We start from the raw sequence: 20496 nt of genomic DNA on the forward strand, positions 1-20496 counted from the left end.
GTGTGTGTGTGTGTGAGAATTTGCTCCTTGCAACCTGAACCTCCCATTCACTCTGGCTGACCTCTTACAGGGTTCAACAAATGATCCTTTTAGTTTCCCCAGGGTCTGAAACATGAAAACTCACCTCTCAAAGTGGCCTTTGTATAGATGATGGTGGGCATCTGCAGCATGTGCCACATGATCCAGTGCTGCTGTTAATGTTACCCATTTGTCTTTTATTAACTCACTTTAATAACTTATGTCTATTACATATCTTGAAATAACTGTTGTCACTAAATGCATGCAGTGACACATTTACACTGATTTATGGGAAATCAGAACTTGTAAAGGGATTAGTAGTATTCAAGAGAAGTATCGGTTTCAAACGGGAACGTTAACGTCACACAATTTAAAAAGAAATGTTTGACGTCTTTTGCACGCTGCCAAGAAACATCACACACTGGGCTGTTGAAATTAATGTGGGAAAACAATGTGAGTTCCTCATTGGTTCCCCATTCAGAGCCGTGTTGGAGCTTTCCCCACCATGCTTTTGTGTCCCTGTTCTCTTTGGCTAACTTTGTGCACCAGGCTCCCTTTTTTCAGCCCCAATTCAAATACAACAGGAGGAGGTTTGAATGTTAACGATTATATCATTCCTTTCTGTCCTCCTAGGCAACACAACAGCTTCTCCGTCAGCACGTTTTATGTCCCTTACTAAGCAACAGTCATAACAAATGACAAAAGGGGAACATTTGTTTTAAAAATGCCTCTGAAGTCAAAGCAAGTCAGCACAGATGCATCTAATTTAAAAGGCATCACAGGGAAATCTAATTTGAGAAGGATTTGTTAGTTGCAATGAAAACATCCATGGGAGAGTCAACGTGAGGGCAGCCAAAGGCAAAGCTTAAAGATGAAATTAATAACAATTATTAGAGTATGGCAATAACAATTACTGGCAAGCTATTTTCATCATTTGTCTGTAATGTTTTTTTTCCCCATTCAGTGAGGTTACTAAAATACATTTGATTCAGTAAAATAAAAGGTATTAAAATGCTCATCATAATTGGCTTACAATAAACAGGACACTTCCCCTCTCACTCTAATGAAATGGTGGTATTTTTCAATAAATAATGGATGTAATGTAATGGATCATTACTTGATGAGAGTGTGTATGGATGTATTGTAGGCCTAATTCAACCAAATGGATGTAATAGGAAGTACCCTCTTGATAATCCTAAAGCAATGACTACAGGACTCAGCACATATTTTTCTTTTATGTGTAGTGTAACTGTGTTTCTTAATGCATGTGTTCATCACTGTTACTATTCCTCTTTTAAAGGACCAGTGTGCAGGATTTAGTGGCATATAGCAGTGTAGTGTGTAAGAGATCCTAGGATAGTATACTATCCTACACATCAAGGTATTATTAGAGATTGTAAGCAAACCTCCATATGAATTTAAATAACAATAATGATAGAACTTTTTTTTTTATTCCATTAACATCATTAGATCCTCCTAAATGTTACACACTGGACCTTTAATGTGAACATTGTGGACTGTTAGTGTGGGAGGTGGGTCGTTACACAAATGTATAAATAATCCAACAAATGTTTAGTTTAAGGATACTCACACTAACGTCATGACCCAGACTTTGAAAGGCTTTGGTAACATAATGCAGGCGTTCATATTTAATGGGTGAGCTATTATTTGATAGCCAGTGTGCAACACTAACCTGTTGTCTCTTTTCTATCTCCAGCTTCATCCGCATGCTCAGGCACCTCAAGGTGTCTTGAAAGGTCTGCCTCAGGGTTTTCTCCATCAGAACCTTATGAAAGGCTCCCACCACACTGCCACACAGGAACACCACTGCATTGGACAGCAGCTACAAAAAAAGACACAGTAGCAGATGTTAGAGCTCAAATGAAAACAGTAATATATACACGCGCACACACACACTTATGCATCTGTTCCCGCTGGATTGGGACTTTTGAAAATACTCATTTACTTTGTTAGTGGCTTTACTTTCATTGTTGCTTATTATTTTGTATCTGATTCAACATTATATATATAAAATTGTATGTCTAGTCTTTAGCACACAGCTGGAGACTGATAGAGAAGCATTTCTACAACATAATGGCATTTATCCAGCTGGTTTTACCTGGTTGGGAAGGTTAGGAGGGGACCTATCGCTGTATATGGTAAGGCGCAGTGTGAGGACCATGATGTGAGACAGTGAGGAGATGACACTCAGCACCACAGCGTACCACAGCTGGAATGGCAGCATGGTGTACACGGTGAAGATGATGAAGAGGAAGAAAGGCACCTGGAAACATAAAGGTATCATTATTTCAACCCGTTGTGCCACAAGTAAATCAGATTGTTCTAAATTCTACGTTCGTTTTGAGTAATTCAGTGCTTGAAAATTACTTGTAGAATATACTATAGGCATATTATCAGCAAATACAGTGTAAGTTCTAGACATACACACTAGAATATTTAATTAACCAATGCTAACCAAGTTTTTTTCAATTATACGTCATCCAAATATTAGAGATGGAAAATATTTAAGAATTACATCTTAAATCTAATAAACATCATACATCTTCCCCTGTGTAGACTATATTTGTTGTGCACGATTACCATGCCAGAAAATTTGCGTGGCTTGAGAGGGCCATTCCAAAAAAACAATTATGACCTTCATCTGGACCCTATGGGACGGTGAGGTTACCTGGTCCCAAGGCAGGATGATGGGGCTGCTGAAGATGAAGGTGTAGCCCATGGTGAGATGTGTGGCCCATACAATCAGGCCGAGCAGACGCCTCCATCTCTGTGAGAGCATCTCTGTACATACCAGCACAAACACTGCCAGGAACACACACAGGCTGCCGCTCACTACGCTCACAAAGGCACAGTGTTTCACTGCACTCTGCTCCAGCGGCGAGGGAGAAAGAGAAAAATAATGCATATATTATCACTGTAATACATCATTTCATAGTCATATATTTTTCAGTCAGTATGGATGCATGAAATTCATACAATGGTATTATGCAGAGTACTATAAACATAAGTTATATTACAGTTAATTGCATGTGTCAGCTTTAATAAAACATATTTATTAAATGTTTAAGACAACAGTCGGCAACTTGCGGAAGAACAGTAAGACCATGCAGTTGCTGCCTGGTGTGCGGGAGAATCAGTCGCAAACATTAAAATGATGTGTTGAAATCGAAAATCCTCACAAGCAGACCCTTTACCATCACTGACTGAAAAAAAATACAGGATATTGCTTTATAACACTACAAGCTACATTTCCAAAAAAGACCACTGGTTTTAATCAACAGCTTTACGAGTCCCAAAAAAACAAAACTAAAATCATAAGCCTCACCAAATTGGTATACTGCAGGCCTATTGTATTTTTTGTATGGCAAGTCTGTTATTTTGTTCACCTCTACATATATACTTAAAATCCAATAAAATACTTGCTTATCCTTTTTAATCAGTATTGTATTGTTTTTCTGATTAATAAACCCTTTCTCTAAAAGTAAACCTGAGGTTTAAGATGAATATAAGTTGCTCCTGAGAGCCACTGATATTCAGGCAGAGCACTGAGGCTTATGTATGAGTTTTGTCTTCACGTCTGTATTTGCGTCATGTCCTGTTTGCTCCAGGCCATCATCTTCCTGATTGGGTTACTGTACAGTGAGAAGCATGCAAGAAGGGAAAAAGATGCATTTGTGCGCATATGTGAACGAAGAAGCATGTTTGCATGTATGTGTCTATGTCCTATTTGTGTATGTGTATGTGTTGTATATGCACATGCATTCATGAAAGTAACAACTGTGTACACGTGTATGATTGTCTTGGCGTGGGAGGCAGAGAGAGTGGGTGTCGGAGGGAGAGCAAGAGAGAAAACAAGGGGTTAAAAGAGCGCTCAAGAGTGAGACAGACGCACAAAGTCAGCATTAATAGATCTCTGCTCAGAGAAGGCCATCTCTGCATTGTATGTTGAGCTTTCTGGTTACCATGGCAGCATTGGAAAAGGCCAGATCTCAACTAAAGCACTTTCTACTCCCCTATGTAGCTGTGAGTCTTGACAAAACCTTCTTGTGGGCAGAAAAAAGAACAATTATTCTTTATGAACAGGTGCTAAAATCACATGAACAGATACAGAAGCATGGCACACCAAAGACTAAAAAACACATGAAACCAGATGTAGCATTTGCATACTTTTCTCTTATTATTACCACTTACGAAACAGTTTTTATGATCCAATTGATTGTATATATTTTCAGTATTTATGCAGGTTCTTACTGATATATAAATATGTTATTTACTACTACTAAGTGAAAAAATAAAGTCAATTATTATCTTACAATAAAGGTCAACAGTAAAGAGTGCTTCAACTACCAGATAATCACAGTTACCAGCAGTTATCGACAACAAAGGCAGGGGTCAAAGCTGCAGTGGCTGAATAATGTAAACAGGTGAAATGACAAAACAAGAGCCATGTATGGCTAACACTGATGTCTTAAATGAAATATATGCTCCACAGGCATTCTCTCACAGCTCTTAGAAACATATAGACCTTTTGTATTTGGATACAGTTTTACAAACCCCGAACAATAGGCTACTTAATACCATCTCTCCAGCCAATCAGGGCCCGAGACTGCTACCATAAGTGGCACTTAGAAAATCAGCTCAGCCAGTTTTTCTCTCAGCATTGCTCTTCATCCGATGTCGATTGGAGAGGAGTTATATAAGTTGACAGTAACCTTCTGACACCGGTAACCACCCCCTAACAGGCACCCTGCCCATCCTTTGCATTTAACAACAGTGTTATACAAGCTCGAGCCCAGCATTTTCTCTTTACTCTTTTGGACCCCTGGCAACTGTGTGTGCAGGAAGACAGTGAAGAAGAAAAGGGACAAAAAAGCAACAGAAGAACTGAGTGACGGTATGACCGGGGATGGATGAGGGAGTGAGCGAATAAGTGAATTTTGGATATTTAATATAACAATTTTCGACCAATGAGTAACTAAAATGAAAGAAAGTTGCAGGAAATACAATTGTGTGTTTGTGTGTGTGTGTGTTTATTTGTATATGAGCAAGAGAATAAATACAGTGTTAGTATGCACATGAACATATACATTAGGGATGGAGCCATTTCAAAAGGGAGTGTGCCAGAGAGTCAGCAGCAACACAATAGAAGGAAGGTTAAGAAGTTTTTTCCAACAGGGGAAAGCAATATAATCTCCAGTGACAGAAGCTGTCAGTTCACTATATGAACTGCCGGTCTGACTGACTGCTCTGCAGCCTGCCACCATGCCAAAATCAACAGCAGGCCACCGATCAGCTGAAGTCAATGAATACCTGCCTTTTCCTGTCACAGTCAGTGCACTTCGACAGCTACGTTGTTTCAACCACCATTTTCTGTCTTCTCCCTTTCCTTTCTCAAGTCTTTTTCTTCTATTCAGTTTTTAAACAAAGCTTAAGAAGATGGTTTTGGTTATAAGTGCAGAGTTGTGTGTTTAGCAGGGAGCCTGTGCCTCAGTGAATAGACCTGTGCTCAAGTCCCCATGTCCATGCACTACCAGCTCCAGGGCTACTGTTCTGTAGCTCACCCTGACCTCTGACCGCTCTGCAGAGAAAGACAAGACAATTTCCTGACAGAGAAGTATCATTAGCATACATATGCCTTGTGTTGTTTAATGGATGCATTTCTAATCTGTCTCCTTTCCAATCTAGGGAAAGCAACTGAAAAATGCATCCTCTATTTTCGTGTCTATTTCAGCAGTGTCCTCCTTCACATTCATACAGTTACACAATCACTCAGTCATTCACGCTTCTGGGCAGCTGCACTGGTAGTGAAGGGGAGTTAAGTGCTTTATTTAAGTAGTTGTTGAGGGAGAGGAGAGTTTTTCATTTGTCACATTTTCACAGTCAACCTAGAGATTCAAACAGACCATCCAGCCACATCCTGTTTCTCTAAACATTAGGCTACTGCTGCCGTCCTAATGTGCCACATTAGTCCCCATACACAATCCTCCATGAGTCTTCTCTGCACCATCAAGGCAACAGAAAAATGTTACAGGGCTGTGAATCTCTAAAGTCATTCTCAACTAACCGTGAGACATCTTCATTTTTTGGTTTCTGTATAGTGCATTTCAATATGCTAATAATATACTCATGATGTACTATTTCCATTTCACAGTCCTGTGGTTTCTGTGTGATGTACACTCAGTGGCCTCTTTATTCAACATGCCTGTACAATCTAATCTAACACTGTCCTGCCCTAACATCTTCCTAACTGAAATCTTTCAGTTTTTAGTGATATCATCAAGGGGGTGTTGTACTTCGACAACATTATACTGAGAGGTGTTGTGTCATTTCTGTCCTTTCCATTTACATACATGGGTGGGGGGAGTTTTTAGACAGCAGAGTTTACAGTATTTGTACTTACATCTCCAATAAAACTACTTCTGAGGGCAAAAAAAAACTAAAACAAACTGTCTCCATTGTTTGTCCACCAAAGCGCACTGACAACTGTCAACTCAAATGTCCCACTCAGTAAGTATCTTGGCCACATTTAAAACACAAAACAAATCTAGCAGGTCTGATATCTGATGTCTAACATAGGTATTGGCCAATATCGGTCAGGCTATAATGAACATCCCATTAACAGCATAACAAGTGGCTGGAAATACTTGAAAATGTTGTTTTCTTTCTTGAGCATATTAGCTGATAATTATATAGGTGATCTGGCCATAACGGTGTCTTCAATTTGCTTATCTAACATAATTTCATTCAGCTTTCCTCTTTTCTCAGCATCCCCGAGAGATGAAAACAGAGATTCACTGCTTATTGTAACTATGTGTACGTCTGGGTTGTAATTGCCAGGGCTCGTGTTTAAGTGTAACATACAGACTGTCATTGTTAAGCTTCAGGAGAAATAAGAATGTAGTAGCCGTATAGTTTAAGTCAAGTTGTATGTTACAGCAACACTTGCTGCACATAACCTTACACTGACAACACAATCATCATTTATTTTGATGCAGCCTCAAAAACAGTATTACTAGTTTCACAGTTCACCAGCCATTGTATCCTTCAGAGTCAACCTGTATCAGCTCCACATTAGGAAGCACTGTGTTGACATCAGAGGGACAGGCCTCGTTCCAAGATAGGAGCACCAGTAAAGTTAACTGAAATGTGTAAGTCAGACTGGAAACAAGTGTATATTTACAGTATCCAGCATTGTTATTTAAATACTGTGTATTACTGTAACATGTGACCATGTGGTGAAAACAGTCAAAAACTCTACAAACTATTTTATCAAATGTCAACACTTTGCACTTTGCCTTGCACCAGCTAGTTTCTTGTTGTGACATTTCTCCCTCCCTTCCAGCATGTCTGTCACCACAGAAATGCAATGATTACTGATTATAATCAAAGTGATTATATTAAAGTACTTACAGCAAAGTGACAAGGGTGAAATACCCTGATATTCCCAGCCTTTTCCAGAGCAACGACTTTAAAAGGAGCAATTAGTAATGTGACTTTTTCCAGAAAGTAACCATAATTCAAGTGCTAGAACTACTGATCAGTGCCAATCACTCCCCTGCCTCAGTGGCTGCTGATTAGTGGGATAATGTTGCACACACTCCCAGGTTTTCAGTTACAGTTAAATATGTTTCCTGCACATTGAAGAAAACACACATACCCATTTATTAAAAACCTAAATGCTTAACAATGGCTCATGGGAAAATAACTCATTAATTTTTAACGCTGTAAAAGTGAAGGCACTAACATTTTCATATGGTCAAAAACCTAAAACACCTACATAACCAAATTTTTGCTTTTCGCTTTTTAACAAACACATGTGAATGTGAAGACTCACCAGCTGTAGAGCAAAGAAGAGGATGAGGAGGATTCCACAGGAGAGCATGGAGAGGCCCAGCAGGAGCACCAGCGGCTGATACTGGCTGATGCAGGAGAATTTGCGGTATAGCGCCTCATTTTTCAGCTCCTGGTTGTTCAACAGGTACTTCCCCTTGGCCGGCATGGCTCAAACTTCTTACACAGGCATATCAGGTGTTAACAAGGAGCCCCAGCGAATGGGAGTGTGTGTCTCCACAACTTTTGTGTGTGGGTGNNGGGGGGGGGGGCAGAGGTTTGTTAAGAAGAGTCCACAGTTCTAAATCTGTTAAGGTCCCCTTGTTAGCTCTTGACGCTCAGGTGAAACTTTTTTTCTTCAGCGTGGCATCTTGAATGTTGTCGCTTCTCTCGCAGCTTCGTTGTAGCTCTCTCCACTAGTTGTCCTCTGTGTGTGTCTTTCTCTCTCTCTGTGATTCTCTCCCCTTCGCTAGTCCTTTTGTGTCTTCTATCCTCTGTCTGGTGTTGGCAGGCAAACCCGCTTCATCCTTTGCCAGATACTGTGTTGCTCCCTTCAGTGGGTTTGAGTAATAAGCCCAGGGCTGAGAGACACACAGGAGGAGGGGAGGGGAGTTTAAGAAAGGGGAGGAGAGGGATAAGGAGGAAGAGCAGGAGGAAAAAAAGAGCTGGTGAGGGCAGCAACAAAGGTCATCAGTGATCCCACCGGGTTTTGGGATGTAACGTCAGCAGCTCCACTCCTTAGAGGAACATAGAAGGAGAGCAGGGAGAGAAAATAACTTTTAGCAAAGGCTTGGTGGCACACACACACACAAGACAAAGACTTTAAAATAAACATACACTATTTTATTATAATGTTACAATATTTTAGGCAAATACATTAAGAAGCTAGCTATAACTTCTAAAACAGATTGGAGGAGATTGTAATCAGGCACCTCGTGACTCACTGGGAATACTGTGAGAGTAAGACATAAATATCCGGATCACTCGATGAGCACATGCTTATTCATACGTGAACTACGCAATGTCCACAATCCAGAAAGCCCCGTCTCCGTTTAGCCCCGGTCCCTGGCTCAGGTTGACCAGAACCTTCATATAAAGCACCCATGATGATAATATTGCTAATAAGAGCAGATGCTTTGGAGCCATTCACTGAAAGATACAACGTCGTGGAATGAACTTCTATACAGCCACAAATCACTTAATTCTCCCCCAGCTGAACTAACAATCAGATCCACAGCCGAGGCAATAAAAGACGACAACAGCCACACAAATCAAGTGGACCTGTGACTTCATATGCAGTCCATACCTGTATGGATCCCTGCCTGTTATAAGACAACAGCCTTTTAATGACCTGCTCATCATTTCAAAACAATCTGTGAGCACTGGTGGCTTACCTTTATGATCAAAACTGTAAACATAAAACAAAACCTGCAATATGAGCCATTTGATTTATCCACTCTGTCTAAGAACAATGCGTCTCCTGGCTTTGAGAGATCATGTCATATTTACACTACAGTCTGAGAGAAGATGCCGGAAAGGCTTTGTCAAAACACATACTGTGGATAGCTCTTCAAACAATCAGAGTGCTTTGGCCGAACTGCAAGAAGACCTAATAATCACAACGTACTATCCGTAGACAGCACAGGCAGGACAGGAGAGGCAGGGGCAGTGGAGCTTAGGTAAGGACTGCATTCTGGTAATAAAGAAATCTTGATGAAATGATTCTGAAAATGGTGAAATTGTAAATTATAATGCTCAAAAAGAACAGAGGGGAGAATTTGCATCCAACTGTCCAGTTATAGCTAATACGAGCTCCATATATTCATTTGGGAGGGTGGAGGAGACACTGTCTTGAAGCTCAATAGAAACAACATGAACTTCGCACCGGTGTCAATAGAAACCTCATTTCCTCCAGTTGCTAATATTGCTGTTTGCAGTATGTGTAAGGCTCTGCTCCATGTTTGTCCTTCAAATAGCAACAGCGACAGATGCTACGTGCCATAAAAGGAGAAGAGCAGGGCAAAAAGGGACAAGACACATACACACACCTGTTGCACTGAGGGGAAGTGAAGAGTCACCCGCAATGCTTCCATCTTGAAGTGGTAGAAGGCATTGCCACACTGAGACTGACCCGCCCGCCCGCTGGCAGTTTACAACCACTTCTAACTTTCAGTGCAGCTGCTGGACAGAACAGCATCCAGCCGGCTCTCCCTAGGCTCACATAATACACCAGCGGCAGTCTGAGGGCAGTAAAAGTAACAGAGAGCAGGGAGGTCAAACAAAGCCCATAGCACTGGTGGGGGACAGAGTCCTCCTCTTGCACCAATAAGGACCAGCTGACCTATAAGAAGAGAACCTGTACCTGTTTACGCTGGAGGAATCATGTACTCCACATACCTACCTAATGCCATGTCGAGATCTTAAACCTGTAAACGACTGTATGCAGCGCTGGTGTATGCAGCGCTGGTGTACATTCTTAAGCACATGTTACTATAAATGTCATCATAAATGGCAGACAAAGCAGGAGCCATATATATTGTTTATGATCACAAGCATGGGAATGTTCATTTCAGGTAAGCGTGCTCCTTTGATAGTCCGGGGACTTTATACAAGGCAGTGGCGACACTTGAGAGCAAAACACAAGCAATACAGGAAATCAAGGGAAATAAGAAGTGACTGAATAAGGAAGAAAGAAGACGTAAAAAAGGAACCGTCAGATATTTCTTTCAGTTTGATGGCTCTCATGTAAGTGTTTTTCCTGTTACCCATGTCCCAACAAATGTCTGGATGTCTTTTGTTTCTTAGACACTCTCTAGTACACTGATCAACAAGTAAGTGACATGACTGAACAAGACCAAGAAACAAGTTGAAGTGCAATTGTGGACCTAACCCAATATGCCTCTGAGTTAGCCTGCTCCATTCTTTCTTCACTTGCTGAACACGACAAAAAAAGGAAGCTAAAAGGTTAACAAAATGATCCTAAATCGATGGTCGAGGTCAGATGACTCAGGGCCTTCAGCATTTTAAGTGTTTGTCTAGACTTTAGACAGCCATTTGACAGTGCAAGGACTCTGATTTACCAATGTTAAAGCTCCTGGCCCTGGCTTTTTATGCTCCAACTCTAAAGTTACCATGGTAAAAAAGCAGCAACATCAGAACTGTGGCTGTGCTGTAGCACTGAGCTGGGAGAACAGAGACAGGGATGTACGCTTCAATAGAGCTGGGTCTCTCAACAAGAGAAGATGAATAGCTGAAACTGTGCTGCATTGACTGCCAGGTCTTTTACTATGAAAGCTTGGCAATTGAGGGAATCACATAGCAGCCTTGTAAACTGGCGTCACTGCATCCTGGAACAGCAGCCATACAAAACCAACTGACGTCACTGCGTGCTCGCTGCTGAGACGCAGGAACATACATCGTGTCAAAGAAAAGAGGAGGTGAAGTCTAACAGAGACTGGGAGCTGTAGCAGTAGTGTTTTTGTAGACAGCTTTAGAAAAGCAACGTGACTATGATAAGCATGGAAATCATGGGTGGGTTTAAATATACTAGGGGAAGACTAATAAAATGAAGCTACTTTTCTTAGTCTCCTAAAAGATTGTACAATGCTTCAGTCATCAAAAGAAGCAATGTGCAGGGTGCACTGCAATCTGCTGCTGCTAATTAGTCATTCGTTATAGATTGAGTTGTAACACCAATTCCCCTGCTCAATGGGAGTAATTCTAAACGTGTATATTCTCTCTATTCAGATAACAATATAGAGCATGTATACTGTACATTGGGAAGTGAGAACTCTGGGTTTTTATGCACCAAGAGTCTAATCTACATGGGACCTTTTGACTAGAATTGCTATTCACACTGTATTAATCCATGGTAACCTCAGGGTGTTCACAAGTATTGTGTTCAGCAGAGGAGTGACATGTTTAGCCTCCCCAGAAACAAAGCAGGAGTAGGTATCTGCTGGGCAGCTTAAAAAGCCCCACACAATGCCAGATGTCTAACAGGAAGCAAAGCAACTGGAGGAGAGATGTCAAGCAGCTCGACAGATACAATGCAGTCTCTAAGTACAACATATTTTCTATTGTTTTGCCTCCATGCTTTAGCATAGAAGTTTTGAAATAAAACATTGACTAGTCCTTTTAGCTTGCAGAGTCATCATTTATCATGAGTTCATTGGGATTTTGCCCCCTGCTGAGCCTGGTTGAAGGCCGGGAGATTTCAATTCCAAGGAAGCATGGAAAGTTCCTCAATGGTGAATCCATTCCCTTTATGCCAACTAATCACCTCTCGGGTAATAAACCAATCTCTAAAAACCTGGTCAGATCTGCACCAAACTTACACCCAATTCAAAGCCTTTTCATGGAGAGCAAACAGGCCAGTCTCTTTCCAAAGCAAATCACTCTGCTTTTATGGCAGTCTTTGTGTTGGCAATCAATTTGGACAAAAAAAAAAAGGAACAAAGAGTGACCTCTGTAAAAGAAAAAAGCAAAGCACAATTCTTAGCCAATGCTCTACAGATAAAGGGTTAGACAATGCGTCTAAATGTCAGCTAGGCCATGCTTCCATCAAGGATTTCAGTAAAAGAACACTAACATATGCTTTTTGGGCTCCTAATAATCCTTTCATATAGTCAATGTGCATATGTTTAAAGCATAGTCAACCCACATTGAACCCATCATATGAGATGGGTTCATCTCTGGTTGTCACTATCAACAGGGACTCCATTCTACAGTGTGCTTTGATAGCTACACATCAATGCAAAACAATGGAAATACACAGACTCATGTTACCAAATTTAGTTCATTTCAGTTTCACTTCCTTATTCATGCATGGATGTTTGTTCTCTTGTTCTGAATCTTGTCTGTCTATCTTTATTTGGTCAGTTAAATATAATTCAATTACTTTTCTGTCCACAGTTAAGACTCATACATGTCCAACCCAGCATTCAACCAAGTTTATACCCTGAGAGCTTATATCTGAGCAATAACAGGGCATGTTGATAGCCCACCTTTCTAAACTGAATGTGCAGTTAGTCATCAGCACCAGTTCACCCATTTAAGTGTGTAATTTATGCTCAGGTCTGCATTGTTTCGTGGACACTGACACCAGGGCATTTAAAAGATGGTAATTTGATGATTTAACTGATCTGTGAACTGGGAAATGTTTCAGAGTCTTGGCTGACCAGCTCTGGCATTTTATATTGCAGATATCAATAATTGCCATGATATAATCAGTGATTAACAGGACTAAATGACCCATTGTTATTTTCAGTATGCACATGGCACAAAATCTAATCTATAGGCTACCTATGTAATCTGGCAGGAGCTTGCACGTACACAGCACCTTTCCATAAACAGATGACTGATGTATGCGCAGCAATGCATGAGGCAGATTAGATTAGGCCTCCTGTCCTTTCCCATCTCTCCTCCCAGTACTGTCTACTGGTATTGAATTAGCCGCGTTCACCAGAAGGAGTTGCTGAAACTTAACAATATTAACAGGAGGCTATCTTAGAACTGATTTAAGCTTCAAATGCCACTGCTTATAATAAATACAGGAAGCGCAAGCAAGAGCACCACGTGCTCGGGAGCTGGCCATTACTGTGTGTGTTTCACATTTACTTCCACAAACTGGAGCCAAGTCGCACCACCACAAGTGAAGCCATCAATTTTGCTGCTTGACACAAACAGCAGTCCAAAGAGGGGTTTATTGATTTAAAAATACATAGAATTTATATCTAAACACATCAGCCACGGGGCAAATCCAATATTGAAAGAGCATTCATTGAATTAGTCTACGCTGTTTCCTTATCGCATGCCGTTTGGGTTTGAAAACACCTGCACACCAAATCATCCTCAGCATAATGTCAGCGCAGTCATACAAAATGAGACGAGGCCCAGAAGACGTTTGTCTTATTCAATGAAACCAGTTCCGGTTAACAGGAAAGAAAATATTCAACATTATTTGGTGGCAAGAGGCCTTGCAAAGTAAACAACTTCTTCAAGAGGAATTCTCCCTTCTCTGACAGATCCAACCCTGACTAGTGGAAGGATTTGACTGCAGAGGCTGTAGTTGAAGGCAGAGCAGTCAACAGAATGTATTGTTGATCCGTCAAGGGTTTTTGTTTTTGTGAAGCTGAAAGTTATTTGTTCCGTGTTTTGAACAGTGAAACTCTTGCTGGTTGTTACCGATTCTTCCATTAGCATTCAACAGGCAGCTGTTAAAGTACATATATTTAAATTAATTAATATTATAAATGTTCAGCAGCCAGCCGACAATTGGCTTTAAGTAGTACAACTACTAGTTGACAGCCCTAATTCTTACACACTGATCCTTTAATTAAAAGCACCTTTAAGCTCAATTGAAAACTTTAAGCTTCTTACAGTATGAATTTCTCAGCTGTATTTTGTAGGAATTCCTCTTTTTTAGAAATGTTAGTGTAGCTTTTGTCATCCAGCCCATTCCCAGAGTATTTTTCTTGGTGCTAAAACCTTTAGCGTAAATCAAACGTATATAATGTACAATTATACACTGACAGATGAGCTGCATGGAATGTTTATTTCTTCCACAAAAGATACATCATTTGGAAACAAACTTGAGAAGAAAAACAGGGTGGAAAGAATGTGCTACAGTGAGAGAGAGCATTGTTTCCAGCTGGTGTAGCCAGCCACATCCCCATTTCAGGTTTCATAACTGGACCCGCTCCATCCTGTAACTGTGGAGCAGCGGGGCCCCTCTGTATGCCCAGCCCCGTCCACCACCGCCACCAATGAGAAAACCATAATTATCCTTTAGTATGCCAGCCAGCTTACTACCGGCACCGCCATTCAAAGACAAACCTCAACATCTGCAACCAGCACAGCAGAGAGCTGTTTACACAGCTAAACAAAAGCTAACGTAAATATCTTGCAGAGCTGCTGCAGCAGAAACTGCTGGCAGCTTCAGATCAGCCTGATGACGGTAATTTTCCAGGCTACCATAAAGCCCTGGCTGCTGACAGGGCCATCTGGAGCATGTTTTCTACGATCTACGGTCAGAAGTTGTGTTGTTTTAACTGTGTTTGTGATTGCACCTATAGAACTCCACTGTTTGACCTTCACTGTCAAACAGCATTTTGTCAAGGAGGATGAAATTCCTTTAAACACCAGAAGCTAATATCTGGCACATCAATGAGGTTTACACTGCAGTGCATTAGTACACACAAGTCAGCCTACAATGCTTATGACAGAAGCTCTTTGATCCAAAGGAGCAAGGATTAAGTATTCCCCATATGCAATTGCTAGGTATTAGAGGGAAACATATTCCATGATGGCCGTCCTCATTAAACACATTCTCTATTATCTTTGGGAAGTACGGACAATGGAGGCCACACCAGGAATGGGCAACACTGCAGGGGCTTTAGCTGCAGGAAAATCCCTGCAGTGCTGTAATAGTTTGACCTGCGAGCCAATTCTTCTTCTTCTTCTTGTGTGTGTGTGTGTGTGTGTGACGCTCTATATAACCACCACGCCCTCAACTGTCAACTGTGATGTCTGAGCCGCATCCTGTGGCACGCTGACTGAAAGATAACCCTAGAATGGGAACACATGGGAGAGCCGTCTCCTCTATTTCTGTGGCTAGTACTCCTGGTTGAATCAGGTGCTGAAGAAAATGGGATCCCTAATAACAATAACATGTATTCCTGTATAAGTGTAGTGGAACTTTGGCTTTTCTGACCTAAAATATGTTACAACCCCACAGTCTTTAAATATATTTTAGATTCTCAATATTAGCTCATGTATGTTTGTACAACAGGGTGAGGTCTTGTTCCACATCAAAAGCAAATTAAGGTTAATGGGTCCTTGACAGCAGGGATTTAAACACCGCACTGACAATGGAATTACATAATATCTATTACACAATATCACAAGAAAAATGGGAGGATAGCATTTTGCTTTCAGACATATTGTGCTTGTGAGCATGTACATGCATACATGGACTGTATAACTTGCATTGTTTTTTTTATTAGGCATACTCCAGACTATGATGAGGCTGCTAGCATTGCTCAAAATTAATTTAAAGTTGACTCTCACATTAAAAACTTGCTGTTTTTGAAAACATCTATGGTTTATTAAGCGTTCTTGATGCTTGTGGTTTTATCAGTAACTTGGTCTGTCATCTTTGGTGTACTATTTGGCCAAATACTTACTTATTTCTGGTACAAACACATCAATAAGAATTCAAAAATGTATTCCTCAGTGTTTATTTCTATTTCCATGCGTCATTTGTGCAACCAGCCCCATTAAAATATCACTGTAATATACCTATGGTATTTCTCTGCATCACAAGAATATGGAAGAATACTGTGCACGCCACAGAGAATATTACAGTTTCAGAACTGGCTTTTAATCATGGATTTGTAAAGCAGAATTTTGTACACATTTTGGAAGGTTTTACCACAATATGTTCGTCGTGATATCAAAAAGCTCTGTGCACGTAGAACAATACTATGTAGTTTACAGGCCAATGTCTTGCATTATTCCTTCCACTGTGGATAACGTCCTGTTGTCCCCACACTTTATGTCATGTCTCTGCATCAGTGCCACTTTTGTCCTTCACACTAACTGACAATTAGGTAACTCAAAGTGTTGCAAGATGGGGATCATACATGAATCTGACCAAGAAAAAAAAACCTACTGAGGAAGCAGTCTACCATGGACCATAGCATGAGACAGATAAGACCCGCAACTCCCACACAAAACAGCAACTCTCACACTGGCCGATGTGATGTTCAGACACAGAGGTGCATTAGTGTGACATTAGACTATAGCTTTTAAATTCCCTGAGTGAGTCCATGCGCAGACTGTGACTTCATCCCCAGCAATATTTCATTCTTGTGTTAGGATATATCAAATGTAGCTATGAAACAACTCAACGTTGCTCTCCTCTCTTACTGCCGTCTTCAAGGTCTCTAACACAAGCACTGCAAATAAAGTGAACGGATATTATGTAAATCAAAGATGGCTTGGTTTTAAAACAGGATTTTAATGTCTGCCTCTCACAAGGCCACATCTGTCACCTTATAGCAAAACACACCCCACAGTTACATTCTCAGAGTAGACGACAAAGACTCATATTTGAGATTCACATTCCTCACATTACCACATTACATAAAGGTGTATGTCTGTAGATGCAGGTTCGCATTTGAGCAGCATACACTGGACGCACATAACTGCAGAGAGCAGGGACAGGTCACAGCTACAGCCATGAGGCATCTACAGCGTAGAGGTGCAATGTGTTACTGTCTGTCATCAACCAGCCATGCATTCCTAGCACTCTTTTCTGCTTTCACCACAGTTGGTTTTGTGGTTTGGGGTAATTTTGAGAGATGGTTTGTAAAGTTTACAGCCATGCCATGCTGTTGCTCCTGCATTGTGTACAATGACACAGCTAAAAAAAAAAGTGCAAAGATTTATGTCCCCTAAAATGGCAGACCTTGACTTTACTGACTTGTATCTGTGCTAAGGTTGCTCTCTTTTCACATTCCTCTCGTGAAGGGAGAGTCTGTGCACCTCTCTAAAATCTGAGATACCAATATACTCCAGGTAAGCTAGATTTGCTGTGTAACAAACTGGAAAGCCAATTGCCATCGGCAAAGAAACCTGAAACTTCTAGCGCAGAGCGAACTTGTCGGTGCAGAGACCGAGTTTGCACATAGTAAAGTTTTGACAGCAAACATGGTGAGTAGTTTTCGGATGTAAAAGGAGCTTCACTCAACTATCTACTACATAATAACAATGTGACGATATGAGCACATTAACGTCGGAGCAGATATTACATGTTTCACAAGCACTAACTCAGCCACTGCCAGTTACAAGCTACCAAGCTAACAAGCTAAGCTATCAAACAAACCACAAATAAAAGATGCTGACTACACTTACCATCCTGTTACATCTGCTACTCGCTGGTTTTGGTACACAATAGGCTCCTCATCTGAGTCTACGTGTTGTTTATGTTTTATGTTGGAAAAACTTATTAATCATAGCAGAGTATTTTTACATGTTTTAAAACATGTCTGGACTGAAACTTCAAAGAAATAGAAAAGGTTTGCAATGGCCTTTATAAAGTACCAAGACTTAGATTAAGTTAGGCCTCAAACATGCACTGCATACAAGACAAACAAAGAATATTTCAGCACTAGAAGTGCTCTGCAGACAAGGGTGGGAAAAATATTTCTAAAGCACAAAATACAGAGTTTTGGCTAGTGACAAGAAACATTTGAAGTCAATGATTTTTGCCAAAGAAAGTTTTACTTGGTACTGGCTGACAGGCTGCAAAAACCTTTAAACCAAATAAAGAGTAATAGTACATAACGTATCCAAAAATATGTAAAAAGATATGTGCCAGTTTTTTCCAATGTGTCTAATTTTCTTTGTAACAGCTGCTGCAGACAGACACAGTTTGTGAGTGGGAAGCCAAGAAGGATGCACTAGCACATTGTTAGTCAAAGTATGTGTGTGCAGAGGAGGAGGGGGCGGGGGGTCTAGAAGGAGTAGCATCAACCTTTGTACATGTCACTGGTGATGTACTTTTCATGTAAATCTAGGAAAATGGCAAAAATGCCCTTGCTTGACTATCGTCATTTGAGCTGCGTCTAAAGAGAAATGAGAAATTAAACTGATTTTACATGCAACTGAGCTTTGAGAATTCATTTGAATTTGAATTCATTTGAATCCATCTCTGTCCCTTTTATACCAACAGGTTATAGGTCACCTTTGTCCATGCATAGGCACCCAAGAAATCCAATACAACAGGCCTATAATTATCATTGCTATGTACTGTGTGCATGTAGTGCATTAAACTGAGTATCTGTTTCTTTGTGTGGACTCCATGACATTGGGTGTGCATACAAGGAGGGGTCAGCCTACCTACATAGAGGACCAGTGAGTGTTGTCAAACACACCCTGTCCACACACCCTCACGCACACTTACATACACTACACAATCCAGCCAGAGCCAACCAGTGCTATTACAAGACGGGTGGGGTGAGCTGACAGCTGAGCAACACTCTCCCATCTCTCAAATACTATTGATAAGTTGCCCTTCAGCCAAGCACTTAAATCCTAAGTGCCCCAGCAGAGTTGCTCAGGGGCCATCAGTATAAAACTTTGATCGGTGGTACAGTGGCTCAGTGATTAGCAGTGTTGCATCACACTGTTTGTTTCCTTTCAGGCTAAAGAGAGGCGCAGTAGGAAAACTCCTGTTATTGCCCTCAATCAAGGCACAAACGTTTGAACTGGAGCTGGTGTATGGGCACGGAGCTATGGCTGCTGGATGATACTAGACACATTTCCCCATTCAGTAGAGGTAAGTAATACACACTGCTGAAGTTTCACTACCCAACTGCCTCAGCACACTTACTCACAGAGTAACTTCCTGGTTTAGATGTGTAGAACCATATGAATAGCTGTGCTAAAAAATAATACATGTGTAAAAGGGAAAAGAAATGCTGACTGAATGTGCTATAAGCGCTGCATGGCATGGCACATTCTGCTAAGCCTTCAATTACAGCTGTGTGGCAGCAGAGAGGTCAGACGGTGGGAGTGACGCAGGAGGAGCACAGAGGGATCTCATTACCTCAAATGCCTCCAGAGAGCTATGGATGACTGGAGTGGATGGAGCCTGAGGATTTAACTAATAGCATCCTTGTCTCCTTACGGAGTGTCTTCATTAGCACTCTAACCATTTGTGGTCCTTTACTACCTTTTCATATAACTGCCATCCAACTTGTGTTGAACAGCCATAGCTGAGTCTCTTACTCTTACTCCACCTCACGCTGGTCTTTACATTGGCTCGACCTTCTGGCATGCCACTCTAAGCGACTCTCAATAGGGGCCCTGTCCGTGGCAGCCTTACAGAATGGGGCACGGCTGGAGTTACACATTTTGTAAAAGCCACCCCCTATGTTTTGCCACTGCAAGCCAAGGAATGTGCAGGAAAGCATTGCTGCTGAACAGCCACACAGTTAGGAATGTCTGCAGGCAGCAGCACCCTTCCAAGGGTTTCTGTGGCTAAGTGGGAAGATGAGTTTTTGGCTGAGATGGGTGACGACTAGGTTATTACCACTTGATTTCCCCAAAGGAACTGGCTTCAAATGACTGGAGTTGCACTGCAGCCCCTCCCAGATGTGAGTCACAGTCTCTCTCTCGCTGTGCTGCATATAGAAAAACTCATCCAGGTGTGAAGAACTCATCCTGTGTTGAGGGTACGAGCCCAACCATAACTAAAAAGGATGTTTCTGTCTGTACAGGGGCCATGAATAATACAAAAATAACTTACAAATGGCTGGTTTTTGAATGAAGCACTACTTAAAAGTTCGACCCAAGTCCATTTATTACGAATGAAGACATAAGAAACATACTTTTTATTGTTAAAACGAAGGCTCAATCGTTTCCTAAAACAGCGGGTCAGTGTAGTTTTTAGCAAATGTTACTCAAACTAGTAACTAGTAGTAAATAGTGAGTTTGGGGACAGTTCACTTTTGGTTTTGGTCTTTTCATGGAGTTTGCTTATAATATCAACAGACTTGACTCGAAAAATTTATTTTATAGTATATTTGATTTAGTAAAAGTTTCTATGCACTTCTTTGT

General features: G+C 41.0%; 1 protein-coding gene across 3 annotated transcripts in view; it reads right to left on the bottom strand.

Annotated features, from left to right (window-relative positions):
* The window catches only part of adcy7 (adenylate cyclase 7), a 52040-nt gene that overhangs the window by 20982 nt on the left and 10562 nt on the right, over window positions 1–20496 (bottom strand). For 2 of the 3 annotated variants that reach the window (XM_035682140.1, XM_035682139.1), the window contains exons 2-5: window positions 7874–8606; window positions 2708–2905; window positions 2138–2302; window positions 1712–1861 (exon numbers count right to left, since the gene is read on the bottom strand). In XM_035682140.1, coding sequence (XP_035538033.1) covers window positions 1712–1861; window positions 2138–2302; window positions 2708–2905; window positions 7874–8038 — 678 coding nt within the window. In that variant the 5' untranslated portion in view covers window positions 8039–8606. Of the gene's footprint in view, window positions 1–1711; window positions 1862–2137; window positions 2303–2707; window positions 2906–7873; window positions 8607–20496 lie in introns of those variants that run through there. The other variant, XM_035682137.1, reaches the window with a different exon arrangement.

This window comes from Morone saxatilis, unplaced genomic scaffold (assembly GCF_004916995.1).
Source record: "Morone saxatilis isolate NCDOM2014 unplaced genomic scaffold, NCSU_SB_2.0 Contig11, whole genome shotgun sequence".
Classification (NCBI taxonomy): domain Eukaryota; kingdom Metazoa; phylum Chordata; class Actinopteri; family Moronidae; genus Morone; species Morone saxatilis.